At 42.7% G+C, this 12028-nt stretch overlaps 1 protein-coding gene across 3 annotated transcripts in view; it reads right to left on the minus strand.

Moving 5' to 3' along the window:
• The window catches only part of LOC120055014 (receptor-type tyrosine-protein phosphatase F-like), a 334640-nt gene that overhangs the window by 114778 nt on the left and 207834 nt on the right, over window positions 1-12028 (minus strand). For all 3 annotated transcript variants that reach the window (XM_039002850.1, XM_039002851.1, XM_039002849.1), the window contains exon 14: window positions 3138-3331. In XM_039002850.1, coding sequence (XP_038858778.1) covers window positions 3138-3331 — 194 coding nt within the window. The remainder of the gene's footprint in view (window positions 1-3137; window positions 3332-12028) is intronic.

A 12028-nucleotide genomic window follows, 5' to 3' on the forward strand; every position in this document is an offset into this window, starting at 1 on the left:
CTGAGACACTTTGAACCGCTGGGCACGTTTCCAGTTCATGCCGAACGTTAGTGGGCATTTCCACATGGCAAGAGGACAGCTTTCGACCAAAAGACGATTAGACCCAAGAAAGGATTCATTGCCCAAGATTCTGATGGAAGAACAGCTCACAGTAAGAACAATTTATGATGATAAATCGTGTTTCTGTCGAAAAATGTTAAACGCTTATGCCGCCATTTTGTTTTGTATAGCTTCGCTTGGCGCAACCTGTATTGAAAAGTAAGGATAATTTAAAAAATGTAATTCAGCGATTGCATTAAGAACTAATTTGTCTTTCGATTCCTGTCAACCCTGTATTTTTTAGTCAAGTATATGATTAGCTATTGATTAAACTAGATCACTCTGAAAGATGGCGACCGACATTTTCAGGCTTGTTTTGCTACTATTTTCATTGTATAACCACGGTTTTTTATGGCTAAATATGCACATTTTCGAACAAACTCTATATGTATGTTGTAATATGATGTTACAGGAGTGTCATCGGAAGAATTCTGAGAAGGTTAGTGAAAAAATTAATATATTTTGGCGATGATAACGATATCGCTCTCTTTGGCTTGAATTCATGCTGGGGTAACGTTTGCATATGTGGTATGCTAATATAACGATTTATTGTGTTTTCGCTGTAAAACACTTAGAACATCTGAAATATTGTCTGAATTCACAAGATCTGTGTCTTTCCATTGCTGTGAGCTGTATATTTTTATGAAATGTTTTATGATGAGTAAATTGGTAAAACACGTTGCTCTCTGTAGTAATTCTAGTCGAGTTGTGATGGTGGGTGCAATTGTAAACTATGATTTCTACCTGAAATATGCACATTTTTCTAACAAAACCTATCCTATACAATAAATATGTTATCAGACTGTCATCTGATGAGGTTTTTTCTTGGTTAGTGGCTATCAATATCTTTATTTGGCCGAATTGGTGATAGCTAGTGGTGGAGAGAGAAAATGGTGGACAAAGAAAAATGGTGTATTTTGCTAACGTGGTTAGCTAATAGATTTACATATTGTGTCTTCCCTGTAAAACATTTTAAAAAACAGAAATTATGGGTTTATTCACAAGATCTGTATCTTTCATCTGGTGTCTTGGACTTGTGATTTAATGATATTTAGATGCTACTATTTAATTGTGACGCTATGCTAGCGATGCTAATCAGTGTGGGGGGGGGGGGGTGGGGGGTGATCCCGGATCCGGGGTTGAGGCTCGTTAGAGGTTTTAAATAGTACCCACAAAACACCAGTCTCAACGTCAACAGTGAAGAGGCGACTCCGGGATGCTGGCCTTCTAGGCAGAGTTCCTCTGTCCAGTGTCTGTGTTCTTTATCCCATCTTAATTTTTTATTTTTATTGGCCAGTCTGAGATATATATTTTCCTTGCAACTCTGCATCCCGGAGTCGCCTCTTCACTGTTGACGTTGAGACTGGTGTTTTGTGGGTACTATTTAATGAAGCTGCCAGTTGAGGACTTGTGAGGCATCTGTTTCTCAAACTAGTCATTTTGAGCCTGCAATCGAACCCACAAATGTTGATGCTCCAGATACTCAACTAGTCTAAAGAAGGCCAGTTTTATTGCTTCTTTAATTAGCACAAAAGTTTTCAGCTGTGCTAACATAATTGCAAAAGGGTTTTCTAATGATCAATAAGCCTTTTAAAATGATAAACTTTGATTAGCTAACACAACGTGCCATTGAAACACAGGAGTGATGGTTGCTGATAATGGGCCTCTGTAGATATTCCATAAAAAATCTGCCATTTCCAGTAGTCAGTTCCCGCTCAGCCCAGTCAAAACTGTTCGCTGCTCTGGCACCCCAATGGTGGAACAAACTCCCTCACGACGCCAGGTCAGCGGAGTCAATCACCACCTTCCGGAGACACCTGAAACCCCACCTCTTTAAGGAATACCTAGGATAGGATAAAGTAATCCTTCTAACCCCCCCCCCCCCCCCCCCCCCCCCCCCCCCCCCCCCTAAAAGATTTAGATGCACTATTGTAAAGTGGTTGTTCCACTGGATATCATAAGGTGAATGCACCAATTTGTAAGTCGCTCTGGATAAGAGCGTCTGCCAAATGACTTAAATGTAAATGTAAATGTAGTCATTTACAACATTAACAATGTCTACACTATATTTCTGATCAATTTGATGATATTTTAATGGACAAAAAATGTGCTTTTCTTTCAAAAACAAGGACATTTCTAAGTGACCCCAAACTTTTGAACGGTAGTGTGTGTGTGTATGTGTGTGTGTGTGTGTGTGTGCGTGCGTGCGTGCGTGCGTGTGTGCGTGCGTGTGTGTGTGTGCATTCCTTATCAGGATTATGTTTATGCAGTTTATATTCTTAATTTACGATTACTACAACAAGATGGTGAAAAACCCAAGCAACAATATAAAATAACCTTTTCCTGGAATAACAAGGCAGTGAATTTACATTCTCAATTACATAAAAGGCAGGCAACCCCAAATTCATATCTAAATACAAAATCACCCAATACATTTTCATAAGCAGCATAGCTAGAGACTGAAAACAGTTATTATGGTATTTTCATCCCTGCCTGGAGAAAATGGAGAAGGGAGGATTTGTTCACTGTAGTTTTTAAAGGCACATACACACAGGACATAAACAGGACCTTTTCAATCATGTTAAGAGGAGTAATGAACTAATCATAGTGATTGATTACCATTCTCTGCCACTGACAGAGTAACAGTTATTACTGAGCAAAATCCATCTCCTCCAGGTCTCCATTCCGAGTGACAGAAAACTGTGTGAGGTGAATCTTTGAAAGTTTGAGAGACCTGGGTTCTTTGAGCGTTTGCTTGAGCCTTCCTGGAGTACCAAATGGGCAGGCTAGCTCAATCAAGCACAGATTAAGTATTCATTGGTTTGCAGTTAAAGTATTAGAAAGATTGCAAATACCATTTGTACCAAGGTTTGACTGGGACATTGGAGAGGGAGATGAAGGTGAGGGAGATTGGGATTTACAGTACATTATGTGTGGTACTGAGTGAGTTGGTGTCATCCAGTAGCTGCAACAGACAGTACCTGTGCCTCAGGTAGTATGTGTAGGACTGAGCGAGCTGAGTGGCAGTGGGACAGTACCTGTGCCTCAGGTAGGGAGACATCCATGATGTTGGGCTGGCCTCGTGGCTCTCCGTTCTCCAGTCGCGAGTAGACCACCTGGTACCCTCTGATCTGGCCATGCTGCTTCACCTGGAGGGGGGGCTTCCACGTCACCCTCAGAGCTGTGGAGTTCAGGACATCCGCCTCCACCTTCCTGGGAGGAGCTCCAGGCACTGGGGAGAGAGGTTAATAGGTAACAGAGTTTAGGTAACAATTGAGGTTAGGTAACAAGTTGAGCTTCAATTCTGACTGAGGGATACAGCTAGGCTTAAAACCTTACAGACAGGGTCTGCGCCCAAAATGGCATCCTCTTTTAGATGCACCCATAGAATCATAGAAGACGACCAACCAAGCCTGTTCCAAACGCAGTGCTCTATAGCTAGCTGGATCTCTATCAGAATGGCATCTAAGCTTCATCCGCAGCTGAGCTACTTTTGAAGGTTAGATCGATCAAAGTGTCTCATGTGGTCCCTTAGGGGGGACGTTGACTGCTGGGTTGAGTGGCCAAACTTTATGTTTCCTGGCAGAGGAAGAGCAGAGCTGCTATTGAAACAAGCTTATTACAAGCCCCTCCAGGATGCATGGTCAGCTACAAGGGGAAACTTTACATGAATACAAATATGACTTCAATAAAAATGAGAGGATATAGCGTGGCTTGGTAATGATAGCCAATAGGAAGCAGCAGAGAGTAAGAAGGAGAAGAAGGAAGTTAAGTGGTACAGGTTATAAAGGCCTGTATTAAGAGATCAATGTACAGATATAAGCAGATTGTTAGTGTAGTAGTCTAGGCAACACAACACCACGCAGCGGAGAGAAAAGGCTCAGTATCTGCCAGTCAGCACTACGCACAGCAGCTCTGCTAATTGAAACCATTTAACCTCATAATACATCTGCAAGCTTCCAGAATCCTGCAGAATCCTGCTGCCTACACTGACCTTCAGAAGAGGAAAAGTCAATATGGCTGTTGTATTAACAGATAAACACAAAGCCCAGGTCTGCATCCCAAATCACACCCTATTCCCTATATAGTTCACTACGTGTCAAAAGTAGTCTACTATGTAGGCAATAGAGTGCCATTTACAATGCATACCAGGCCTGTGTAAAATGGAAGAGGTACATAAGCAGAGAAGCCCAGCATGTATACACTCACATACTGTACACACGACGCTGTTGAAGTCTTTGAGGTTTGGTCTTCAAAGGTTACAATCCAAAGAACTGCTGGGTTTAATTTGTACTTGCTGGTTTCAAACTGAACCAAAAGCGATGTCACAATGGACCCTATTGTTTTAAAACAACACAGACTATCATATTTCAGTGTTGGGGATGTTACAGATGGACTGGGCTGTTGGACTCAAACTGCGGCCAGCAGCGATTGTCTTTCTCCCATCCATCTCTCTCTCTGTATCTCTTTCCTCATGTCTCACTCCCTTTCCCTCTCTCCATCTCTCCATCTCTCAGCCTCTCCCTCCGTCTGCCCCCCCACCCCACCCCTCTCTCTTTCGCCATCGCTCCCTGGCTGTCTGATTCTCATCAGAGAAAGAACTCCCACTCCCTCCCATGGAGTCTCCATGGAAACCTTGTTGCAGAGATGGAGTGGATTCATGCCAGGTTCTCTTGTTTCTAGAAAGTACCCTCTACTCATGCCACTTGGCTGAAGTTGCTAATGCACTTTTTCCAGAATCCCACTGTGTGAAGGCAATCAAGCTCATATAATGTGCTTGTCAGCTCAGGGCAGTGGGAAAGCTATTCAGCTGGTCATTTAATAAAGATCTCAAAGAGAACGGGAATGTATAGTCCTAGTCAGTTGGGGGCCCCTTATCCCAGTGTGGCAGAGGACATGGAACCCCTGGAGTTCCTCAAATAACCATTGCTTGTCAATGGTTCATATTTGCACCTTTGGTTAGTTGAGAGGTTCTTGGAGAAACCTTTAATGGTTCAATGTCGCAACGGGTTCAGAGTGGAGGCGTGGCTTAGTAGGGGTGGGACTTTAAGATATCTATTTTTTGGCCACCGTTAAGAGTAAAAGTAATTTCTGTTCGTTTGTTCTGTTGTATTGTCATCACATGTTAAGGTTGAACACTGACAGCTTAGTAGCTTCAATGAGGTTCACAGAGGTGTATGAGTTCCTCGAATTGGAATAGTTACCACTTTATTACTGTATGTAATCAGAAATGTTATGATTATTAATATTATATTCAAATATGTAATGTCCATAGAAATTCAAGGAACATTTTACTTTGAGGAGTACAAACTTAACATGATGAAAATGAATGACATTTATGCTAACAGGTGACCAAAAAAAACTATCTGAAAGTCAAGCCTCCAAAAAGCCACAACTTCCATCTGATAGGCTGCCACCTCTACAATATATTATTAAGAAGGTTTCAAATGTAACCCCTCCCATCAGAAAAAGGTAATGGTTTGAACCTTTACACAGGGGTTCCTCGAAGACCCTTTTCAGAGGGGTTCCTTGAGGAACCTTTTTCAGCTGTAAAGGTTCCGCCGTTGTGGCAACCCAAAATGTGTTTCCAGGCACCTTTACTTTTAAGAGTGTACAGACAAGGCAGACAGACAACTGTAGCTCCCAGCACACAACACAGCAGACATGAGAGACAGCCCAGCGTTATACTGTATATACCCCACCATCAGGGATATACAGATGTATCTCAATAATTATAGGCTGAGAGATTGGCTTAATTTTAGTTTATTAAAACAAATGAATTGTGAGCCAGAGGCCCAGCCTTCAAGGCCCAGCGCACCCTAACTACAGTGTCAGAGCAAATGAGACTTCACTGTGATTGGACAGGGAATCAGGCAGGCAGCTCTGTGGGTGCCGCTGTGCTGTAGGGGTGGGGGGATCATTGGTGATAGAGTGAGATCGAGGATGGAGAGACAGAGAGAGAGAGAGAGAGAGAGAAGGTAGAGGGAGAGGTGAGAGAGAGAGGGGAGAGAGAGGGGACAGAGAGCGTGAATGGAGAGAGGGGAGAGAGAGAAAGTGGAGAGAGAGGGGAAGAAAGAGAAGGGAAAGAGAGAGGGAGGAGAGATAGAGAGAGGACACAGAGGGATGCAGCAGAGGATGCTGCTGCACTGAAAATGGACAGATGTTGGAAAAATGCAGTGGGTGTGTAGAGAAAACATTTAGCAGAGAGAGGGAGGGAGAAAGAGATGGAGAGTGAGAAAGAGGGAGACAGAGGGTGAGAGAGAGATCGAGATAATTAAGCAAGAGCGAGAGAGAGAGTGAGGGAGGGAGAAAGAGGGAGGGAAAGAGATGGGAGATAGAGAGATGGGGAGAGAGAGGGAGGGAGGGAGAGTGAGATGGAGAGAGGGGGTGAAAGAGAGAGAGGGAGATAGAGGGATGGAGAAAGAGGGAAAGGGAGAGGGAGAAAGAGAGAGAGAAGGAGAGAGAGAAAGGGATGAGAGAGAGGGAGATGGGGAGAGAGGGAGCCAGAGAGAGAGGTGACACAGTCAAGGTTATTGGATGTGACTGAGTGGGAGAGGAACATCGTGCTTAACTAAAAACAATGCTTTGCTTCTGCTTGTCTCTTGCGAAGGCATTATTGGCTGTTTCTAGTCTTTATATGAAAGCCCTAACTGCCCCGGTGAGACATAAAGAAAAACAGAGAAGGGAAGAGAGAGAGAAAGAGAGAGAGAGAGAAAGATGGAGATAGTAAGATAAAGAGAAGAAACTCTGCTACACCAGCTATATATGTCCATGTAGCTCTCTGACCAGATGTACTGTTTGTAGATCTGGAAAAGAGCAGCTTCTGCCAGAGTGCAAAAAAAAGAAGAACGAATAGAAATATACTATAGCGAGAGAAGCCAAATAGCCATTACGATCCCTGAGACAGGTCTCATGCTCGGAATAATAGACGCAGACAATTCAAACACAATTAAGGCACCTGGGAATCAAATTAATCCAGACAATTAATCCAGACAATGGAAAAGCCTAACATAATTAAAACGGAAGGGAAAAAGAGGGAGGCAGGAAAGAGGGAAGGTGAGAAGAGAAGGAAAGAGGGGAAGAGAGGGATGCAGGAAGATGTCAAGAGCACAGGCCATCTTCATTTGTTAGTTGTGGTCACCACAGACAGCTGGAGAAAGAAGCAGAAAAACTGTTTATCGGATGGAGAAAAAGAGGACATTAGGAAAAGCTTCGGTCCACACACTGTGCTGACGGACAAACAGCTAGAGAACGAAGAAACACGGTGTAGAGGACAAGAAGAGGGATGGGCTCTACAGCCCTGCACACTATGCTGCCCATAGGTCTTAAGCCTCTCCTGGACTTATCCGCTGATACTTTGATTTTCTCCAGTGGCTCAGGAAAATAGCCTATTGCTCTCAAGGTTACGATGTGGTGGATTGAGTCTTGACAAAACAGATGGAACCCCTTGCAAGGATTTATTGTAATAGTGTCTTAAGACTTAGAGACCACAGGCGCTGGGCCGTGCCGCTGTGACACTATGAGGCGGTATACTCTGCATGCGTCCGAAATGACACCCTATTCCCTATTTAGTGAACTACTTTTGACCAGAGACCCAGAGGGAATAGGCTGCAATTTTAGGACGTCATTTATAAACACACAGAGCGTTCAATTTTATTAATGTCAGTAATTAACACAGCTCACTCGTTTGTTGAGCTGACCATCGTTTTGTGCTAGCCTACCATGCACAGCCCATTTAGCCACTCTGCATGCCACAGCGCCTCAGACCAGACCTCAAAACTGTTATCTACAGTATGTGAGAAGATGGAGCTTGTCAGACTCAGGCTCCTCTCCAGACAGCACAGACTGCCCAGCCCGCTGCCGGGTTAGAGAAATGACAGCACATACTGCCCAGCCCGCTGCCGGGTTAGAGAAATGACAGCACATACTGCCCAGCCCGCTGCCGGTTTAGAGAAATGACAGCACAGACTGCCCAGCCCGCTGCCGGGTTAGAGAAATGACAGCACAGACTGCCCAGCCCGCTGCCGGGTTAGAGAAATGATAGCACACTCAGAAACAGGATGAAAAGCAGAGACAGGCCGTTAGAAAGAGTAGAGCAGCAGGAGGTAGTAGCATTAGAAGAGTAGTAGTAGTAGAAGAATCCCGGTGCAGTGTTAGTGTCAGTAGTGTGGCCAGAGAAAGAGGGCCTTGCCTGGCCAGAGAGAGGCAGAGATAGGCCGTTGGGGAAAGTAGTAGTAAAGGCTAGGGGTTGAACGCAGTAGTGTCAGTAGTAACAGTAGTGTCAGTAGTGGTAACAGTAGTAGTACCAGTAGAAGTAGCAATAGTAGTAGTAGTAGTAGTAGTAGTAACAGTAGTAGTAACAGTCGTAGTAACAGTAGTAGTAACATTAGTGGCAGTATCGGTAACAGTAGTAGTAACAGTAGAAGTAGTGTAGTGTAAAACAGTAGTGTCAGTAGTAGTAACATTTGTGGCAATAGCGGTAACAGTAGTAGTAACAGTAGAAGTAGCAGTAGTAGTAACAGTAGTGGTAACAATAGTAGTAACAATAGCGGCAGTAGTATCTGTAGTAGTAACAGCAGGAGCAGTAGTAGTAGTAGTAGTAGTAGTAGTAGTAGTAGTATTAGTAACAGTAGTAGTAACAGTAGCATCAGTAGTAACTGTAGTAGTAACAGTAGAAGAAGCAGTAGTAGTAGTAGTAGTAGTAGTAACAGTAGTAGTAACGGTAGTGGCAGTAGTAGTAACAGTAGAAGTAGCAGTAGTAGTAGTAGTAGTAACAGTAGTAGTAACAGTAACAGTAGTAGTGACCATAGTAGTAACAGTAGTGGCAGTTGTGGTAGCAGAAACAGTAGCAGTAACAGTAGTAGTAACAGTAGTGGCAGTAGTGGTAACAGTAGCAGTAACAGTAGTGGCAACAGTAGTAGTAACAATAGTGGCAGTAGTGGTAACAGTAGCAGTAACAGTAGCAGTAACAGTAGTAGTAACAGTAGTAGTAACAGTAGCAGTAACAGTAGTAACAGTAGTAGTAACAGTAGTAGTAACAGTAGTGGCAGTAGTGGTAACAGTAGCAGTAACAGTAGCAGTAACAGTAGTAGTAACAGTAGTGGTAGCTGTGGTAACAGTAGCAGTAACAGTAGCAGTAACAGTAGTAGTAACAGTAGTAGTAACAGTAGTGGCAGTTGTGGTAACAGTAGCAGTAACAGTAGCAGTAACAGTAGTAGTAACAGTAGTGGCAGTAGTGGTAACAGTAGTAGTAACAGTAGCAGTAACAGTAGTGGCAGTTGTGGTAACAGTAGCAGTAACAGTAGCAGTAACAGTAGTAGTAACAGTAGTGGCAGTAGTGGTAACAGTAGTAGTAACAGTAGTGGCAGTAGTGGTAACAGTAGCAGTAACAGTAGTAGTAACAGTAGTAGTAACAGTAGTGGCAGTAGTGGTAACAGTAGCAGTAACAGTAGCAGTAACAGTAGTAGTAACAGTAGTGGCAGTAGTGGTAACAGTAGCAGTAACAGTAGCAGTAACAGTAGTAGTAGCAGTAACAGTAGCAGTAACAGTAGTGGTAGTAGTGGTAACAGTAGCAGTAACAGTAGTGGCAGTAGTGGTAACAGTAGTGGCAGTAGTGGTAACAGTAGCAGTAACAGTAGTAGTAACAGTAGTGGCAGTAGTAGTAACAGTAGTAGTAGTAGTAGTAACAGTAGCAGTAACAGTAGCAGTAACAGTAGTAGTAACAGTAGTGGCAGTAGTGGTAACAGTAGCAGTAACAGTAGTGGCAGTTGTGGTAACAGTAGCAGTAACAGTAGCAGTAACAGTAGTAGTAACAGTAGTAGTAACAGTAGTGGCAGTAGTGGTAACAGTAGCAGTAACAGTAGCAGTAACAGTAGTAGTAACAGTAGTAGTAACAGTAGTGGCAGTAGTGGTAACAGTAGCAGTAACAGTAGTGGCAGTTGTGGTAACAGTAGCAGTAACAGTAGCAGTAACAGTAGTAGTAACAGTAGTGGCAGTAGTGGTAACAGTAGCAGTAACAGTAGTAGTAACATTAGTAGTAACAGTAGTAGTAACAGTAGTGGCAGTAGTGGTAACAGTAGCAGTAACAGTAGTAGTAACAGTAGTAGTAACAGTAGTAGTAACAGTAGTGGCAGTTGTGGTAACAGTAGCAGTAACAGTAGTAGTAACAGTAGTAGTAGTAGTAACAGTAGCAGTAACAGTAGTAGTAACAGTAGTGGCAGTAGTGGTAACAGTAGCAGTAACAGTAGCAGTAACAGTAGTAGTAGTAGTAACAGTAGCAGTAACAGTAGTAGTAACATTAGTAGTAACAGTGGAGGTAGCAGTAGTAGTAGTAGTAACAGTAGTAGTAACAGTAGTAGTAACAGTAGAAGTAGCAGTAGTAGTAGTAGTAGTAGTAGTAACAGTAGTAGTAACAGTCGTAGTAACAGTAGTAGTAACATTAGTGGCAGTATCGGTAACAGTAGTAGTAACAGTAGAAGTAGTGTAGTGTAAAACAGTAGTGTCAGTAGTAGTAACATTCGTGGCAGTAGCGGTAACAGTAGTAGTAACAGTAGTAGTAACAGTAGAAGTAGCAGTAGTAGTAGTAGTAGTAGTAGTAACAGTAGTAGTAACAGTCGTAGTAACAGTAGTAGTAACATTAGTGGCAGTATCGGTAACAGTAGTAGTAACAGTAGAAGTAGTGTAGTGTAAAACAGTAGTGTCAGTAGTAGTAACATTCGTGGCAGTAGCGGTAACAGTAGTAGTAACAGTAGAAGTAGCAGTAGTAGTAACAGTAGTAGTAACAATAGTAGTAACAATAGCGGCAGTAGTATCTGTAGTAGTAACAGCAGGAGCAGTAGTAGTAGTAGTAGTAGTATTAGTAACAGTAGTAGTAACAGTAGCATCAGTAGTAACTGTAGTAGTAACAGTAGAAGAAGCAGTAGTAGTAGTAGTAGTAGTAGTAGTAGTAGTAGTAGTAACAGTAGTAGTAACGGTAGTGGCAGTAGAAGTAACAGTAGAAGTAACAGTAGTAGTAACAGTAACAGTAGTAGTGACCATAGTAGTAACAGTAGTGGCAGTTGTGGTAGCAGAAACAGTAGCAGTAACAGTAGTAGTAACAGTAGTAGTAACAGTAGTGGCAGTAGTGGTAACAGTAGCAGTAACAGTAGCAGTAACAGTAGTAGTAACAGTAGTGGCAGTAGTGGTAACAGTAGCAGTAACAGTAGTAGTAACAGTAGCAGTAACAGTAGTAGCAGTAGTGGTAACAGTAGCAGTAACAGCAGCAGTAACAGTAGTAGTAACAGTAGTGGCAGTTGTGGTAACAGTAGCAGTAACAGCAGCAGTAACAGTAGCAGTAACAGTAGTGGTAGCTGTGGTAACAGTAGCAGTAACAGTAGTGGCAGTTGTGGTAACAGTAGCAGTAACAGTAGCAGTAACAGTAGTAGTAGCAGTAACAGTAGTAGGAACAGTAGTAGTAGCAGTAACAGCAGCAGTAACAGTAGCAGTAACAGTAGCAGTAACAGTAGCAGTAACAGTAGTAGTAGCAGTAACAGCAGTAACAGTAGTAGCAGTAACAGTAGCAGTAACAGCAGTAACAGTAGTAGTAACAGTAACAGCAGCAGTAACAGTAGTAGTAACAGTAGCAGTAACAGTAACAGCAACAGTAACAGTAACAGTAACAGTAACAGCAGCAGTAACAGTAACAGTAACAGTAACAGTAACAGTAACAGTAACAGTAGCAGTAACAGTAGTAGTAACAGTAACAGTAGCAGTAACAGTAGCAGTAACAGTAGTAGTAGCAGTAACAGTAGCAGTAACAGTAGTAGTAACAGTAACAGTAGCAGTAACAGTAGCAGTAACAGTAGCAGTAACAGTAGCAGTAACAGTAGCAGTAACAGTAGCAGTAACAGTAGCAGTAGCAGTAACAGTAACAGTAGTAGTAGCAGTAACA

This window comes from Salvelinus namaycush, chromosome 10 (assembly GCF_016432855.1).
Source record: "Salvelinus namaycush isolate Seneca chromosome 10, SaNama_1.0, whole genome shotgun sequence".
NCBI classification, from domain to species: Eukaryota; Metazoa; Chordata; class Actinopteri; order Salmoniformes; family Salmonidae; genus Salvelinus; species Salvelinus namaycush.